The 17,637-nt window shown below is 40.8% G+C and overlaps 1 protein-coding gene and 1 long non-coding RNA gene across 9 annotated transcripts in view; one reads left to right on the plus strand and one right to left on the minus strand.

Moving 5' to 3' along the window:
• USP4 (ubiquitin specific peptidase 4) overlaps nt 1-14,824 on the minus strand; it is a 50,415-nt gene extending 35,591 nt beyond the window's left edge. For 2 of the 8 annotated variants that reach the window (XM_026084918.1, XM_026084917.1), the window contains exons 1-6: nt 14,682-14,810; nt 14,423-14,550; nt 13,144-13,274; nt 8,615-8,741; nt 7,328-7,473; nt 6,943-7,004 (exon numbers count right to left, since the gene is read on the minus strand). In XM_026084918.1, coding sequence (XP_025940703.1) covers nt 6,943-7,004; nt 7,328-7,473; nt 8,615-8,741; nt 13,144-13,274; nt 14,423-14,550; nt 14,682-14,794 — 707 coding nt within the window. In that variant the 5' untranslated portion in view covers nt 14,795-14,810. Of the gene's footprint in view, nt 1-6,942; nt 7,005-7,327; nt 7,474-8,614; nt 8,742-10,145; nt 10,216-13,143; nt 13,275-14,276; nt 14,342-14,422; nt 14,551-14,681 lie in introns of those variants that run through there. The other 6 variants (XM_026084920.1, XM_026084923.1, XM_026084924.1 and 3 more) reach the window with 6 other exon arrangements.
• Nucleotides 14,825-14,995: 171 nt separating this feature from the next.
• LOC112975195 lies at nt 14,996-17,428 on the plus strand. The gene is made up of 3 exons (XR_003256509.1): nt 14,996-15,131; nt 15,581-15,717; nt 17,021-17,428. It is a non-coding gene; the product is annotated as an uncharacterized LOC112975195 (long non-coding RNA).
• Nucleotides 17,429-17,637: the final 209 nt, after the last annotated feature.

The raw sequence follows: 17,637 nt of genomic DNA on the forward strand, positions 1-17,637 counted from the left end.
TAAGCATGAGGCAGCAATGCGCCCTTGTGGCCAAGAAGGCCAATGGTATGCCGGGGTGCATGAGGAAGAGTGTTGCCAGCAGGTGGAGGGAGGCGATCCTCCCCCTCTCCTCAGCCCTGCTGAGGCCACATCTGGAGTACTGTGTCCAGTTCTGGGCTCCCCAGGACAAGAGAGACATGGTACTACTGGAGCAAGTCCAGCAGAGGGTTACGAAGATGATTAGGGGACTGGAGCATCTCTCTTATGAGGAGAGGCTGAGAGAGCTGGGCCTGTTTAGCCTGGAGAAGAGAAGGCTGAGAGGAGATCTTATTAATGTGTACAAATATCTGAAGGGAGGGTGTCATGAGGATGGGGCCAGACTCTTTTCAGTGGTGCCCAGTGACAGGACACGAGGCAATGGGCACAAACTGAAATACAGGAAATTCTGACTGAACATGAGAAAAAAAATCCACAAAACTTTAATCTGAGGGTGACAGAGCACAGGAAGAGGTTGCCCAGAGAGGTTTTGGAGTCTCCTTCTCTGGAGATATTCAAAACACTCCTGGACGCAATCCTGTACAACGTGCTCTAGGTGACCCTGCTTGTGCAGGGGGGTTGGACTAGATGATCTCCAGAGGTCCCTTCCAACCTCAACCATTCTGTGATTCTGTGATATTCCCTCATTTGCAGGCAGAGGTGACAATAGAAGGCCCGGATGTCAAGGATTTACCTCCAGTGCCGAGAAAGGATTTCTATTCCAGTGGAACACATGGACTTTGACTGGTCAAAAGCCATTCTCTTTCTCCAGCGCAGTCTTTCATGTACTGTGACTTCTGCTGCGCTGGAAACAGAGCTGCACTCAGGCACCTGCTCTGTGCTCCAGTCATAGATAAGCATTATTTCTTCATTTTTAGTAACTTCCTTTAGGGCTACTCAAGAGGCTACCGTCAAAACTGTTCTCAGTTTGCTTTGTTTGTTCCTTGTGGGCATAACAAACCCTGGACTGGAAGAGTTCAAGCTCCTGTGGCTTCCCTTTGGTGAAAGGTGCTACATGTCCAACAGGGATAAACACCTTCTGCAGCAACAGTAATGTTCTATCCATACAGGAATAAACAACAGTGAAGAAAGGCTTCATCTAGCCATGCAGAAGTTTAGAAATTTGAAAAAAATAATTGTATGGGTTTGAGGATGAGACTTGCTGAATTAGTCCTCTCGATTAAGCACCACTGTCTCTCTCAAGTTAACTCCCATTTGAGCTAAAATACCTCTTTCATAAAGATCTGCCATCGTGGTTTTAAAATGGCCAGCAATAGCCAATTCAGCAAACCACAGGTAAAATGTTCTAATGATAAATCATCTTTCCATTTAAAAGAAACATGCACTTTGTTTGCAGTGTGCATATCCGACTTCCAGTTTTAGACACTGGCTGCTACAGAAGCTCACAATCAGAAGACTGAACCAGGACGGAAGTCTCACTGCCACAAGAGTCCAGCATGTACACAGGGCTTAAGTTCTTTATCCTCACATACACAACTTCATACTTAACTGCACTGATGGACACTGTTACCAGTTTGCCAATTAAAGACAGCAATTACAAGTCTTACCCTACGAACTTTCAGTGACCCATCCAAAAGGGAAAGTGGAGGGAAATTTGGAGATGAGCAGTATAAAGATGACATGGTTAGATTAATCTAGCATGGAAACTGTGAGGCCATATGGTTGATAAGTGGAGTAAATGGTTAACTATATGCTTTGAAAAAAGTATTGTAAAAGGCTTTCAAGTGGCAGGAAAACAGAGATAAGGAGAAGTATTTCCAATTCATTTGAGGATATCTTCAGAACCTACATTAGAATTAATCATCTTCCTTTAAACTACCAATATAAAAAGCAAAAATATTAAAAATACTTGGACAAAAAGTTTCTGTCAAAGGAACTTATATTTAATTGGCAAACTAGAGACCATAAAGGATTTTCATTTAGAAAACTTACATGCAAAAGCAGCCTTAACAGATCTTATGTACATGATGCTACTCTAAAAGCATGATGTCCAGTGCCACTTAAAGTCAGGAAATAAAGATGTGCCCATGCAATCTAACCCCATTTGCTCAAGGGGTCCTCTGAAATCATCAGGACATGTGGGACCAGAGGAAGGAGATATTACAGTTTCAAACGTGAAAGGGCATTTAATTATTGCATTAAGTCCTTAAAAAGTACATAACAATCACAGATGTCTTAATAAAACTTTAGAGTAATTGCACGACAGGTAGTATCACTTAAATATTGCATCAAATTGAACAGATGCCTAAATCAAAATGAAGTAGTTGAGACAAACTATATGAGTTACGAGATGGGTCAACCAAGTGACAACTCCTCAACATTTTCACCAAAAAGGGTACCAAGAAGAAAGAAGTCCACTGTAATGAGTGTACAAGGCTACCAGTAAGTAGAATACCATGAAGAGAAAACAGCAAAAAGTTCTAGCAGTGACTTCAAGAATCAGAAAGACAGTTTGCTACTGCATATTGACAAGGCAGGCAGACAACCTCTGGGCAGATATGAACTATATTTCATGAAAATTCCCATTTTATCATGCAATACCTGATGGAGAAGATGCTATTTTTATAAGTCTGACCTGTTTTATTACTCATTTGTGCTAAGAAAATGATATGCAGGCTACAGAGTGTAAGCTGAGACAAATTCTGAACTAGCAGAGTTCAGGCTCATATTTTAAGGAATCTTGTAAATAAAAATTCAGAAAAGGACCAAGTTTCAGAGAGTTATTGACACTAACCTCCTTCAGAAACAAAGCATGCTTACAATTCTAAAATCACTCTGTCAAGTGCCAAGCATGTAGAAAAGCAGCTTTCCCAGAAGAAGCCAGAGCCTTTGACAAGCAGCAAATGGCGATAGTGGTGGGGGAAATCTGACAACGAACTCGCACATCTCACAGTCATCTTCTGTGCATGCATTCTGCAAGTAATGAATGATCTGACCTCCCGCTTTTCCAAGGCCTCATTTTGCACAATTACACAGATGCTCACCATTCCTTTCTCTTGGCAGCAGATGGCTCTACTTCCCATTTGGTTTATGCCACTAAAAGTCTAAATACAGAAGAGCTTTCTCCTAAGCTTTTAATACTACAGTGACGCACACCAAAGAAAAATCTCCAAATGTGATCTCCACGGTCTTGCCTAAACAATATTTTCTCCAGCTGAGAAACAGAATATAGAAGGAAAATATTTGCATCAAACAGGATTAAAATTTGGAGTTAATTCAATTTAGCCCTGTGTACACCTTTAGCAGGGTCCTCTCAGAGCAGAACAAGTTTCCAGGGTGACAATCTTGGTTAGCATTCTTAGCCATCCTGTTGACACCGTTCCCAATTCACTTCCTACAACACCTTTTGCTTCCAGGAAGTGTCAGTTAGTTCCTACAGACAAGAACCTCCCTTACTACAGAACACTTCATACCTCGAGCACCTCATCAGTGCACAGAATTTATAAGACACACCCTTTCTCTGGGCTGGAAACTCTATACCTTCCCTTTTGCTACTTTTCTCTCCCACTTCCTCTCTCACCAACTTCATTTGGTTCAATTACCCACAATAATAGGGACTATTTACACATATAAAGTCTGTGGATGAGTTTGTAACAAACTTACTAAGCTGGGGTCTTAAATACGTAATATTGATGTAGTGTAACATGTATATGGACACATGCATGCCTGTGGGAAGACAAGCCATGTCGCAACCCAACAATATCTGAACCCTTCACTCCAGGTTAGGGAACCTTTTACCAGCTTTTTACCACAGCTAAAATGCTGGCAATGTTTCACTGCAGGAAGACATCTCATATTTCCAGAACAAAAGAATAAAACAATGTTTTCAATGATCAACTCAGAGCATGCTCTTAAGTTGCAGAGTACACCTTCACATGAGGTTTATTTGATCAGATATCTGGCAAATGAAAGAACATGGTTAAATGAGCAGCTAGATTTTTCAATTTTTAAAAAACACCTTTATCTGAAAATAATTTCCTGCTGTTCCGGGGGAAAAAACAAAAATAATAATAAAAAAACCTATGCTGTTCCCAGATTTTACTTATGTACAAGACTCATACTGGTATTAATAATAAATCTTTGCAATGTGCTTTGCTGGATTTCAACTTGATAAAAAGCTGAAATTTAGATGATGTATTCACAAAATTAAATGAACTATATATAAAGCTATGCTTAAGAAAAGCAAGCCTTGAAAAGTTAAGGATTCTTGATAGAAGATGAGAAATAACTGGAAAATATTCAGACATCAAATAAATTACAAACTACAAAGTATTCAGTATTTACACATTTATATGAAGGTATGCTAAATAGGGAAGGAAACCAAATAAACTTCAGAACTGATTATGACTGAAGTGAAAAGATAAGTATAGACAGTTACAAATGGATTAGCGTGGAACACTGTCAATGATTCAAGAAAAAAAAATTAAATTTAACCTACTCACCACAAAGAGATTCAGTAACAAAAATATGTAAAGAACATCAAACTATATTTTAAGTCCCTTAAAAACAGGTAAAAGCTTTGTGAAATAACTCTTGAAAGGTAGAAGAAAATTGTTAACCTATACAAGTGAATGATCTAGTCTAGAATGCCACCCAGTCCACTGATACTTGAACAGAGGGAGCACCAAAAGACAGGAGAAAAATTCCCTGGGACCATCAACATTTATTAAATGCAAATATGTAGACTCAACTGTCTCAGGAAAAGTCTGAACTGCAGGCTACTGGAAGACGGCAGTATACCACAGCAAGTGTATTGTTATTTATAAACTCTTCCTATAGGGACTCTCTTTTTACATGCATCTGCTACTGCCCACACTAAGAGGCAGGATACTGGGCACACCTGGTCCAAATCCAGTACAGCCATCCTCACACTTCTGGCAGTATGAGTATGATTCACACACATTTTGGGGGTTATCCACTGCTGCACAATACTATTAATTTAAAGATATAAAAGGCCATGGAAGACATTGTTAAACCTAACAGGAAAATGCTCACTGTTTGTTGGCATCTTTTGCATATGCCTATGGAAGAGCAAGTGCTCAACTCCCTTCTCCTTCCATTTCAACCACAGAAGGAAGCTTAAGTCCGATCATCTTTCTCCTGACCTGCCTTACACAACACAGCTGAGTAGGGTGTAGGATGACATAATGTTAGTCCAACAGAGACTGTTCTGATCCAAAGACATCAAAGTATACTATTCTCCTCAAAGGCACCTTTTCCCTGGCCATATAAAGAGGCCCTTATCATTTGATCAGCAGTTTGCAGGCTGATCAGCACACACCAATGTCAATCCTGAAGAGCAGTGGAAATCTAGCTGGCCTGCTGCTTCTTCCCCTCTTTATCTTTCCAAATAGTTTTTGAACAAATGGATATTATGCATTTAACCTACAAGACTAAACAAGGGACACGACAGTCAGAGAACAGAACTTTCTAAACCAATGCACCCACCTAAGTGAGGAAAACAAATCACATAGTTAAAGAAACTAAGCATGCATGTTCTAACAGAGACAAGGGAAAAGGAAATAGCCAGAATAAAGTACAAAGGAACAGATAATCCTATTGGTATGACTTGTTGCTATTTTCTCCACCACCATCATCAGCAGGTATCCATCAAGTCAAACAATTTCATGAGTTCTACATTATAATAAACAATCCTATTGAATAAGAAAATATTAACTTGCACACTGATAACCATTTTCACTTAAATATCACTAGAGATACTTATGTTTACATATCAGATTAGCTACTGAAAACAAAAGACAACTGATGTCTGGGAAAGGTACAGGGCTCCTTTTTAGCTTTGCTTCATGTGGAAACAAAAATCTTAGCACTCTAGCTTGGGACCGACTTAGCACTATGGTCTGTACATCGCTGCCTCCCTGCAGCTGTCAAGTAACACTTGATTTTTTTTTTTATTTTTATGTATGTATGTATGTATGTACGTATGTGATGAGTATTTATGCACCTTTCACATTGCACTCTTACAAAAAGTTCATTGTAACCCTATGGACATTCTCATGACCCATTTACTAAGCATTATATCTCAAAGGGAGAGTATCATCTTAAGATAGGTTCCACTGACAACCCAATTCTGATCCAGTCCTCAAATTTTATGCTAGTAAGATCTTCATCTCAATTTCTCTTGGCAGAGAGTTCCACATGCTAATTTTATTGTACAGAAAAACATGTTCATTATCAGTATTGAGTCTGATGACTTCAGTTTCACTGCACTGCACTTTCTTTCTGTAGTACGAGAGTGGATACAGAGGGCTTCGTCATCACTGCATACAACTTTCTTTCTACACCATTCATTAAATACACAGCCAGTATTTCATCAAGCCCCCATCTTATCTCTTATTTCTTTAATTTAGAGAAGAGATGAGCAAGAGCTGTGTCAATATCTACAGGCTTCTGATTCTCCTTTGGGGTGTACGGGAGGAAGTCAAGCTATTTCTATATCCATTTTAAGGAGGAACTACCAAAACTCAGAGTACTCACTTCTAGATGCTTTGGCAATGTATTCCAACACCCTTTTTGTTCTACAATAGTAAGAGACAAATTTTTATTTGACTGTGCAGTCCACAGAGGCAGGTTTTTAAGCAGGCTAGCTTAACATAAATAGCACTTTGCTTGTCTCCTAAGCACTGTACAAGCATAAGCTATTTAATCCTTACACTGCCTATTTGAAACAGGCTTTAAAATGGAAGAAGGCTGCTAAGACAAGAAACTGGCAGCAGAAAAAACAAAGAATATTTACAATCAAGGTTTTATTTCCTCCTTCAAAATACCCAGAAGAAAGAAACCTACAATAACCAGAGACAACTGGGCTTTCACAGAGAACAAATTGTCACTAAAACCAAGCGAGCAAGCTGGACAAAATAGCAGAACCCATTCAAATATGCTTACTTTGCCAGAAGAGACTGTCTAGGCCACGTTCCATCTTCATTTTTCACTTCTAATAGAACAATCTGAAAAAAAGTTCATGAAATAGAAACAGATAACTGCAGTTCTACTATATATACAAAATCATTATATTCTACTAATTCTAATTCTACTATATATACAAAATCATTAATAATCACTTCTTCAATGTTTGCTTCAAACACATAAAAGGGAATTAAATAGATTTCATATTAGAGAATACAGTACATGAGAATCTAAAAAAACAAGTTTTTTAGATAAAGCATCACCCAAGAAAACATACATCGTAAACTGCAGAGCATATTAGGGTATACTGCCATCATTTACTGTGATCAGTTTAAAAAAAAAAAAAAAAAAAAAGGCCCCTTACCTGACCCTGATAGAGCCCTGCATCTTGCACAGTACTATCCAGCTTGCTGAGATGCTCCCAAGGGTTATTCATGTACCTGTTCCATAACCTAGTCTCCTTTTCAGCTGGGATATTAAATAATTTTCTCATTTCTTTCTCAATGGTAGCTGTTTGAGGGGAGAGAGTGAAACAAAACAAAACAGAACGCCTGAAACATGAGTGCTTTTGAAAAAAAAAAAGGGACAAGCCAGACTTTTAACAAGGAGGTACATCCTTGATCCATCAATACCTTATGAGTAGAAAATGTATTGTGGAAGCTACAATTGCTCATCTAGATTCTCAATCGTTTAGTCTGAAACTAAACAGAAGTTAAAAACTTTTATTTTCAGTCGTACATGTCTGTGTCAAACACTCAATCCAATAATGGGTCACGTTGAGAAGTTTCTGCCCAAAGGTCAACTTCTGTGAAACAAGCTATTATTTGAAAACACAGGTTTAAGCAGGAAGTGTTTTCAGTTACGTACCAGCAAAGTGAAAGAGCATCTTTATGGACAGCATCATAGTTGACATTCAGCATTTTTACACGGGAAAATACAAGGAATGACACAGATAAAGACGCCAAATTTCAGAAAGAATAGTTGGGCAGGAAGAGTCGTTAATAAAATGGCTAAAATATTCACACACAAGAAAGAAGGAGCCAGAGGAGAACCAGAGCTAGAACTGCTTTACACAGGAATAACATGGATGTTTCTCAAGGATAGGTTAGTTAGCAACAAGCTCCTTAATGCTCTTAACCTTGACTCACTGCATTGCATACATAGAATCACTGTGGCTGGAAGGAACCTCAGGAAGCCTGTAGTCCAACCTGCTCAAAGTAGGGTTAACGTTGAATTTGGACCAAGCTGGTTGGGGCTTTATCCAGTCGGGTCTTTAAAACCTCCAAGGATGGAGATTTCCCCACTCCTCTGGGAGGATGTTCAGCTGTTCCCTCAGGGAAATTTTTTTTTCCCATCACATTCAGTTGGAACTGTTTCAATTTATGAGTATTGTCCCCTGTTTTCTTGCTTTGTATCTCAGTAAAGATCCTGACTCCATGTTCTGATGCAACATCCTCATGGGTACCAGGAAGCTATTAGTGACAAAGCTTTCCCTTCCCTCTGCGTCTCCTTATACATCATGTGCTCCACCCCCAACCATTTCGGTGGTCTCCACTAGACTTGCTCCAGTTCATCAACCTCTTTCTTGGAAGGGCCAAAATATCTTGAGGGAATATAAGAACACAGCTCTCAATATCAGAGAGATACTTACCAATAGTATCTGCTTTGCTGAAGTGGCAGCTCACCACATTATCAGGATTGCTGTTCTCACAAAGTTTCAACTCAAGAAGATAAACTTCGACCTTACAGTGCTTCACAAACAGACCATATTCCACTACCTGTGAACAGAAGGCAGATGCAATAGGCCAAATAACACAAACAAGAAAGTTAAAATCCTTTACTGAATAGTCCTGAATAAACTACATTTGCTTAAATGTCTTATGTCTTTAAGAGTCTGGCAAGTCAAATCCTAAAGTGAACACTGCTTCGAAGTCCAGATCAAAGTCACAGCCTCTGCCAATTTAGGGGGGTTTTTTTAAAGTTTTTTTTTAAATTTTTCTTTTTTTAATGAAAGAAATCCCACTGTTTTCCTTCCCCACTAGAAAGCTCCAAAGGTCTATCATCATAGCTGAACTGGTAATGTCAGCTAATTACAGGTGGAAAAAAAAAATCTAAGCACCCAATCAGAGCATTCTAAAATATTTACCTTTTACATCTAGCCTTTGGCTAAGGTTTATATAAAAAAGAAACAAACCTGGAATGTTGGAACAAAATCCCTTCTATTAGAAGGGAGCCCATACAACAAAGAATGAATTATTTTCCTGCACGGTATACAGAAGGGGCATCACTCTCCTCTTTCTGCAAAAGCAAACCAATATGGCAGAATTTCCTTTGACAAGCCTGCTTTATTTTGAAGCCATTTTTAAAATCACTTTCACATTTGAGAGAATACTCCAATGGATACATCTGCCCATCCCACTAACTTTCAGATTTTTTTTTTTTAAGCAAAGGTATCTTCTAAAGCTAGATACCATTCTTCAGCTACAGACCACAAATCACATTATTCCACTATGTTTTAGAGGCCAGTTACATGATGATTGTGGTGCAACAGGACAAAAAGAACTTAGCTGCAAAACACACAACATACTGTGACATCTCAGCACTATGGTGGAAGTTACAACGGATGTCAGAACTCCCCTATGCTCAAACAACAACCATTTCTCTTTATCCTGAGTCAAGTTTTCAGCTAACAGATGCACAGTACTAAGCTCTTCTATTTTGAAAATTGTTGCACTTGTTTCATTTTCTGGCTCTATTGCTGAGATTCCACCTTGATAATGATTTAAAGTTACATGTTTAGATATAGGTGAATTATTTTTAAACCTGCAATTTTATTAATTTAAATATTACGATCACTCTTCCTCCTCCTCTCATTGTTGAAGCAAACCACAGAACAATCCCAAAGCCTTCTGCAACACTCAAGCAACATCAAGTTCTTTTTTTTAAAATGAAAGCTAGTGTAGGCTATTTAAGATTTTACTGGCAAAAAACATTGTTTCTCAGGTGCTGAAGTGTATGAACTTCTTATCAATTTGGAAATAGATGCTTTAAAATTTAGCCCATAAAATAAACCTCAATTATTTGCAGTTATAAAGCCAGTGAAATTCAGATCAAGGGAAGAAAAAAAGAAGTTGGTGTGTGGGCTCATAGATATCAGCGGGTAAAGCTAAAGATGTATATACCAGAAGCAGAAGCTGGGCTGAACAGTCTCACCGATTGCTGGCACTGTGCAAGTAGACAGAGGAAGTCTCACTCGAAAAAATACAAACAACAAGTGGACTGTCAGTACAATCCCATCATACAAAAGCTATTAGGAACAGCCACATATTTTAACAAGCAGGTACAAATTTTAAAAGCAACAGTTCTTTTGCATGCCACCAGAACTGCTACGATCTCCATTTAAAAACTTATGTCGGGTTACAGAAAGTAAACTTTACTCAGTTCTAGAAAGAAAGGAAAAATAGAACTAGGACTCACTGTGAGAATCCGAGGGGCCAATACTTTCCTTCTGAGCTTTTATAGACTTGTGTTAGATACATAAGGTACTGCTTCAAAGGCAAATAAATAACAAATACATTTGGAAAGATCTTCAGTATTTTATTGTTTCAACAGGAACAGAAAGAAAAAATCCCTGTTTAAACAACTTCTGGGCAGGCAAATTAGGGCTTTAAAAAAAACAACCCCCCCCCCAAAAAAACAGAATAGAATCAAAGGAACCGATTCACAAGTTTTCAATTTCTTTTGCAGAAGCAATTTCAGAAAACAGGGCTTTCCTTTCTCTGTGATTCTAGTGTTAAGAACAAATAGATGAGAACTGTAGTCAGAAATGGAAGAACTACTTCCTGGAAGAAATTTCTGATCAAATCAGTGTTTCTGTTACAGACTCTTATTTCCATTTATCTGTCCTAATAGCCTGCAGATGCCTTTTAAAAGCATCTGAACAGCTAATTTGTTCTCTGTACAAAGTTTGCCGAAGTGAAACAAGTCATCCTGTTGCATAGCGAGCTGGGTACACTGGTATAGAGAACAGTAAGCTTGAATGTCTATTTTGTGCATTAATACACTTTCTGTTAGGACCTGACAGAAGATTGCCCTGAGAGCACAGTACAAAATATCACTAGAACACCTGTACACCAGACTACTACAAAACTACTAGAACACCTGTACTACTCTTGTACTACAAGAGTAATCCCCCGTACTTGTCTCTGATCATCAGGAGCCCAGGGATGAAAGAAATCCCAGCTTGTAAAAATCACAAGATGCCTGAAAAAGAATTTCTTCCTAAATCGCACTTCTACAGATATTCTGACACATGAATTGTAATTGATCTAGTTTTAGGAAAGGATTGAACTTACAATCCTTTAATGGTCTAAATACGTCACTTTAAATGCCATCTGGAGAATCCTGCCAGAAGATACTGACCACTTCATATTCAGATACATGACTGTGGCTAGAAATTGTTATTCATCTCCAAGCCTATTCTTTGATTTTTCTGTCATTTCCCCACTGCAAAGGCTGTCATCATTATAAGTTTTCTGCTCTATGTTCCACTGACTTTTTGCCTTACAGTTTTTACAAGAGATTTTAATACCCCACAAACCTATTATTAAACTCTATTTCAAGAATTTTTACGTCAAAATCCACTTCTGTTACCAGGTTAACATCAAATACTGAAACTCTTCTGGCAATTCAAAACTTACAAAGTTTATTCTTCACTGGACCATGATAACTCAGCATCACCTGACTGTAAAACCAACACTAGCTGTAAACTCTCCTGCCCAACAATTAGGGTGTTGAATACTCGAATCTAATACCCCAAGAAAAGGAGGTTCATGCAGTCAAGGCCATCACCCATTTATTTCCCAGTAACTTTCAGATCTGTTAGCCAACTTTTGAATTTTTTAGCAAGAAGGCTATGTAAATATAGGTCAGGTTTTGTGAAAATGGGTTGCCAGTTCATGAAAGAAAGCTTTCTAGTGTCCTTACTTAGAGATTCAGTGTTCAGCAGTAGTTCTAGCGTTTCCCTCGGGTACTCTATGAGGAATAGAAAATCTATACTGTTTTTATCAATACCACAATCATCACCTTCATAAGCTGCAACTCATTTCCACCTGTCTTCCCCCGCTTCTAGTTAGTTTACATGGGAGTTGTTGTATTAATATTTAAAAGAGTGAACGCAGGATGAAGAGAGAAACTGTGATCATTCAAGCTGTCTGAAGATGTCAGCATTTCTTATTAGGTACAATTTCTAGTCCACACTAAATGACAACATTTCAGCATCACTCATCAGCATGGGTGGGTTTGTAAGAGAGGAATTTTACTTCCTCCTACCATTCTGGTGCCACGCTTTCCTGGGTCTTGCATACACTGAAGTGGCACTTACTGTAAGATAATGCAACTTAAACTTAAGCAGTATTAATTCTGTACATTATTTTAACACTGTTTTCTCGGTGTAGTGATTAGTCTATGTACTCAATAGACTGGCATTGCTCAATTAAATCAGCATAAAAATCAATGACTAAAATAAAAACAGAAAACATTTTACCAGTAAAGCAAATGCTTGGCTGGGGATTTCAAAAGAGTGACTTGTGAATTTTACCTTTCAGAATAGATTCAGGATTCATTCAGGACTGCATTTGTAGAACAAAAATAAGAGCATCTTACAGACTTTGAGATTAAAACTAAAAACGTGCCTCACCTCTTCAGATTTTAGAATCACAGAATTTTGGAAGAGAAAACAAAGAACAAAAAAACACCAGAGGAATCCATAAGCCATCTAAGATTAAAAGGCAACTTACGCCAACATTGCTTCCTGCCCAGGAAGGCTGATCTGCTTGACCTAACAACTTGAATTTTTCAATAAAGCTCAAGTTTTTCCACACAACAAGAAAGTACTGCACTGGTTCAAACAACTGTTAGTGCAAAACGGTTCCCAAACAAGGTTCATAGCTCTCACCCCATATAACCCATCAAATTAAAACTGATTAAAATGTAGGCATTTTTAACTGTAATACTAGAAAGTCATCTTCTTTCAGACATGGCAAAAGCACCTCATGCTATTATCTCCAGAGAGGTGCTGAGCATCCTATCTTAACTCATAACTAGCACAATAACCACCATCTAAATTTTGCAGAGGTAAAATAAGGAAAGCAGAAGAGAATTTGGTTCACCCATACTTACTTTTCTTACAATAGGCTCCTGTCCATCTATGCAACCATACCAAGTTACTAATTTATTCCAGGCTTCAGTGGGAACCAATACATAATCTAGTTCATCAATGAGGTGTTCTTTTAAACTCTGAGTTTCTAGATCTAAAAGGAAAAAGAAAGCAAGCATGACCTGAAACAGAATTCTTTCTTCTCAAGAACTACAGACGTTTAAGACACTCAATGCGTAGATCTTATGTCTATAAACTATAACAGAGATAAATTAAGCTGCTTTAAATCTGTAGAAAACTGACAGATGGTCCCCTAATAAATATTAGAAAATGTGGTTATGACAGATGTTTGTAGAAGGGCCCATATGAAGAGGAGCACTTGTGACCTTGCCTCTGGAAAGACTCTGAAGTCTCCATCACGCAGCAAGTTCTGAATGATACGATGTCTAAATGGAGCAGGATATGTTTTTCTTCCTCACTCTTGAGAAACATTCTATATTGCTTTTAGAAAACCAAAGCACATGGGATTAGCATCTTCCAATTCTGTGGCTGGGAGGCCCTGCATTAGACCTAGGTTCTGGGCCGACATTCCTTTACCTACACCACAGAAAAGCTGTACTGCACTCTATTAATAGTTTGTCAGTATCAGTAAAAGTACCAACAAGGGTATGGAATTCCTTAAGTTGTAAGGGAAAAAGTACTAAAGACAAGCAAACAACGATACGGACTTATATACTATCACAGAAACCTGGAGGAAGCCAGATACTTCAGAACTCCACATACCAGGTACCCTTCTGCTTTTTGAAACAACTCCCTTTTAACTACCAAAAACTAAGTTATTTCACATGTAGATTTTTATTCACATACATCGCTAAAATCTACATAGGAACAGTTATCTGACCATTACTACAAAGACATCCCAATAAAATGACTAAGCGAGTCGAGACAGGGAGAAAGAGCTGAGACACGAATAACAATGTACTCCCATCGTTCTAAGGGATACCAGCACTCCCCAAGGGCAAGCAGAAACCTCACCAGTCTCCTTGCTTACAGCCTTTAGGACAGTCATTTGCATCCTCCCAAAACACACAAGCTTCAGAAGTGAAAGCAGCACGACAAAAAACTCGGATTCTAATAACACAAGAAAGTTACTTACACGAGTCTGAACTGCGAGGTAAGAGCAACCTGGATACCATGAGCTACTTGCGGCCGCCGTGACTCGCCGCACCCCCTCTCCCCCCGCTAGCTCCGCAGCCGGCTCTACTACTCCGCAAGGGCCCAGCGCCGCCGGGTGGAACTCACCACTGAAGAGCCCCGAGTTGTCGACGGGCCCGGGGAAAAGGCTGGGCTCGCCCACGCCGAACATGTCCAGGTTGTCGAAGTCCACGTACTTCTTCCACTGCTTGAACCACCGGCTGTCCACCAGGTACCTGCAACACACGGCACGGGGCGGGGCGGCGCGGCCCCTCAGCAAGGGCCCGGCCGCTCCTCCAGGCCCCGCCACCGGGAGGAAACGGGAGGGAGGGGAACGGAGAGGGAGGGCCGCGCCGGCCGCGCTCACCAGGACTCCCCCGGCCTCAGAGCCATGGCCAGCAGCGGCCCCAGCTCGGCACGCTGCATTGCCGGGCACGGGGGCGCGCCGCCGCCGCCACCGCCCTCAGCCACGGCCGCCATGTCGGTGCGCAAGCCCCGTCGCGGGCGGACGTCCGCCTGCGCGCGCATGCGCAGCGGGAAGAGCGCGGGGCCGCGGAGAGGAACTGCGTGCGCTCGCGCTGCCCAGCGCGCCTCCGCCGGGGGGCGGGGCCGCCTGCGCGGGCGGCAGGGGCAGGGCGGGGCTGCCTGTGCGGGCGCCATAGCGAATGGGGGCGGGGGAGGGAGGAGGGCGCCATCTTCCCGTCAGCGGCTGCCGGCCGCGGCGCCTCGGAGCCCGGTTCGGGAGCTGTAGCAATGGCCGCCCCACAGCGTCCGGGTGGCGGGCCGAGACCCAGCCGCAGCTGTCCCCGTGGCGCTTGTAAGCAGCAGCAGAAGACGGGCGCTTGTAGGGCACGGTTGTTGGTGCTGAGTTGTCGTTGGTGGGATGGGTGAATCCTCCCTCCCGTTGCCCCCATAACTGTTGTCCAGGTCTTCACCCATTGTGCTGCGGGGTTGGCAGCTCCCTTAGGGTGGGCATCTCGCCTTGGTGACCTGGCTTCTCCTTGCATCTCTTTGATGGCTGGAGGGAGAGGCCACCAGAAGAGGATCCCGAGGGTGTCTGTGGACCTCAGAGCAATGCTAAAATCCTTTGGGGCACAGGAGATCTCATCCCCATGGCAGTTTGAGGCCCAGGAGGGTGCACCCAGGGTGAACCTATCTCCAGACAGGAGAAGGCTGACATACTTTGTGTGGGCAGTATGGTTTAAGTATTACTTGCTGGCAGGACAGTACTTGTAATGTAATAACCTGAGCCTTTTCACCATGCAGTTTGGTGCCTGATGTGGTTAGAGGGTTTTCGGACATCTGGAAGGATGTGAAGTTAATAGGATGGTTGTGGGAGAGCAGAATTCTCTGCCTAATCTAGCTTGAAGCAAGACAAATCCTTCTAATACTAGTTTGGAGGGGTAAGTTGAAGTTTCTCTTTCTGTTCTTGAGACTGACATCCTCAACCTTTTGATGCAGTTTTTGTCTGTTATCCTTGATTTTCTTACATGTGTTTCGTTATGGATCCCTCTTCTCATGGCTCTGGTTAGAGAAGGACATTTCAAGTTGCTAAGGGAAGAGAAAACAGATCCTAGTGACTAGCTGAGGAGCTCTCGGGAATTTTGAAAGTGCTGTCTGGAAAGATAACCCTTTGGGAAGAGATTTAGACATTAGGTTGTGGAGTCTCCTTCTCTGGAGATATTCAAACCCTGCCTGGACGCGATCCTGTGCAATGTGCTCTAGGTGACCCTGCTTGAGCAGGGGGTTGGACTAGGTGATTTCCAGAGGTCCCTTCCAACCTCAACCATTCTGTGATTCTGTGATTCTCTAGAGTAGTATATCCTGATGGAAAAGAATGAGAAAACTGAGCAGAGATCAAGGATGTGGCTTCTGCCTAAACAGAAATGACACTGAATGTGTCCTTCAGCAGCGTGAATTTTGGGTTTGTCTTCCTTGTATCATGGGGCTAAAAAAAAAAAAAAAGAAAGAAAGAAAACAAAGCAAAACATTGGTCTAGCCCCTCACTGAATTTAAGCCAAGTTGGGCTTCTCTCCCATCAGAAATTGTAATTATTGAATCTTGCTCCACTGATAATTTGATACATTGTGATTCCAGGGCATGCCAATACAAATTATCTGTATTATGCCTGCTTGCATAGACCAGAGGAAAGGCTAGTGGGGACCCAGGGCATTCTTCTTCCTAAGCTCAGACAAGCTGTCTCAAATGGGGACTTTGTATTTTTTTTTTTTAATCTTACTTCCAGTGCTGACTTGGCAAAACCTCAGTGGCTCATCTGCTCTCTTCAGTTGCGATTTGCTGGAGAAAGGAAACCTGAGTTTTGCTTTAGAAAATATTATGTAGATTAATTTGTCAGTGTTCATTATTGAAGAAGAATGGTGTTCTTACTCTAGCTAACTAACCTCTGGAATCGGAGTCTGGAAGGTCACAAGTGGTCCTTACTGGTTTTGTTGTCTCATTCCTCTGCGCTCATGTGAATTGTCCCACCTTCTTACATTCATAAAACTAATCCAAGCATCAGAAATTCACGTATTTGCTCTACTCTCATATCATTAACAGAGTCTGTAAGTATATTAAGGAATCTTTAGAAATAATTTTTAATTGTGGGAGTGTGCAAGTTTAACTAGCATTTGCACTGTTGCTAAATTTTCACTTAACAACAATGGTTTGAATAATGAAGTAAATTGTGATTTTTATTATGTACAGACCTTTTAATGTTGCTTGATAAACTGAATGAAATATCATCCAGCTGAAGGCCATAGTTGAAGGCTAAGAACAAATATGGAAGGAGAAGTACAGGATGGAGTTCGTGTCCTGAAAAGCAACAACTTCGAAAATAATTTGGGAGTTACAGTGGGTAGTCATCAATGTGTGTTATGCAGAGGCTCTGAGAGCTAACTGGATCTTAAATAAAAAGATGGATTTGGAGTAAGGATATAGTATTATCTCTGTATATAGCAGTGGTAGAATCACTGTTACAAAGCTTTATGTTGTTTATGGAGCCTGTGCTTGAGAAGTAGGAAAATTGGGAAGAATTCAGATGATGATTCAAGGACTTAAAAACTGCTTTAAACTGAAACACCAAAGAAATCCATTTACCCCATGGAAAAGAAAGGAGGGGATGATGTGCTCAGACTGTAAATGTCTGCTCAGAGAAGCACTCTCCTGGCAGATGGTGCCCTACCGTCAGTCCGCATGGCAGTTCTGTAGGCTGGCTTTACCTGCTGCCAGCCAGGCCTAGGAACATTGCAGCAGTCCTGAGTAAGATGCTAAATGCCTTTCCTTTTTTTGAACAGCAGGGCAAGTCCACCCAAATAACATCA

This window comes from Apteryx rowi, unplaced genomic scaffold (assembly GCF_003343035.1).
Source record: "Apteryx rowi isolate R43461 unplaced genomic scaffold, aptRow1 scaffold_655, whole genome shotgun sequence".
Lineage (NCBI taxonomy): Eukaryota > Metazoa > Chordata > Aves > Apterygiformes > Apterygidae > Apteryx > Apteryx rowi.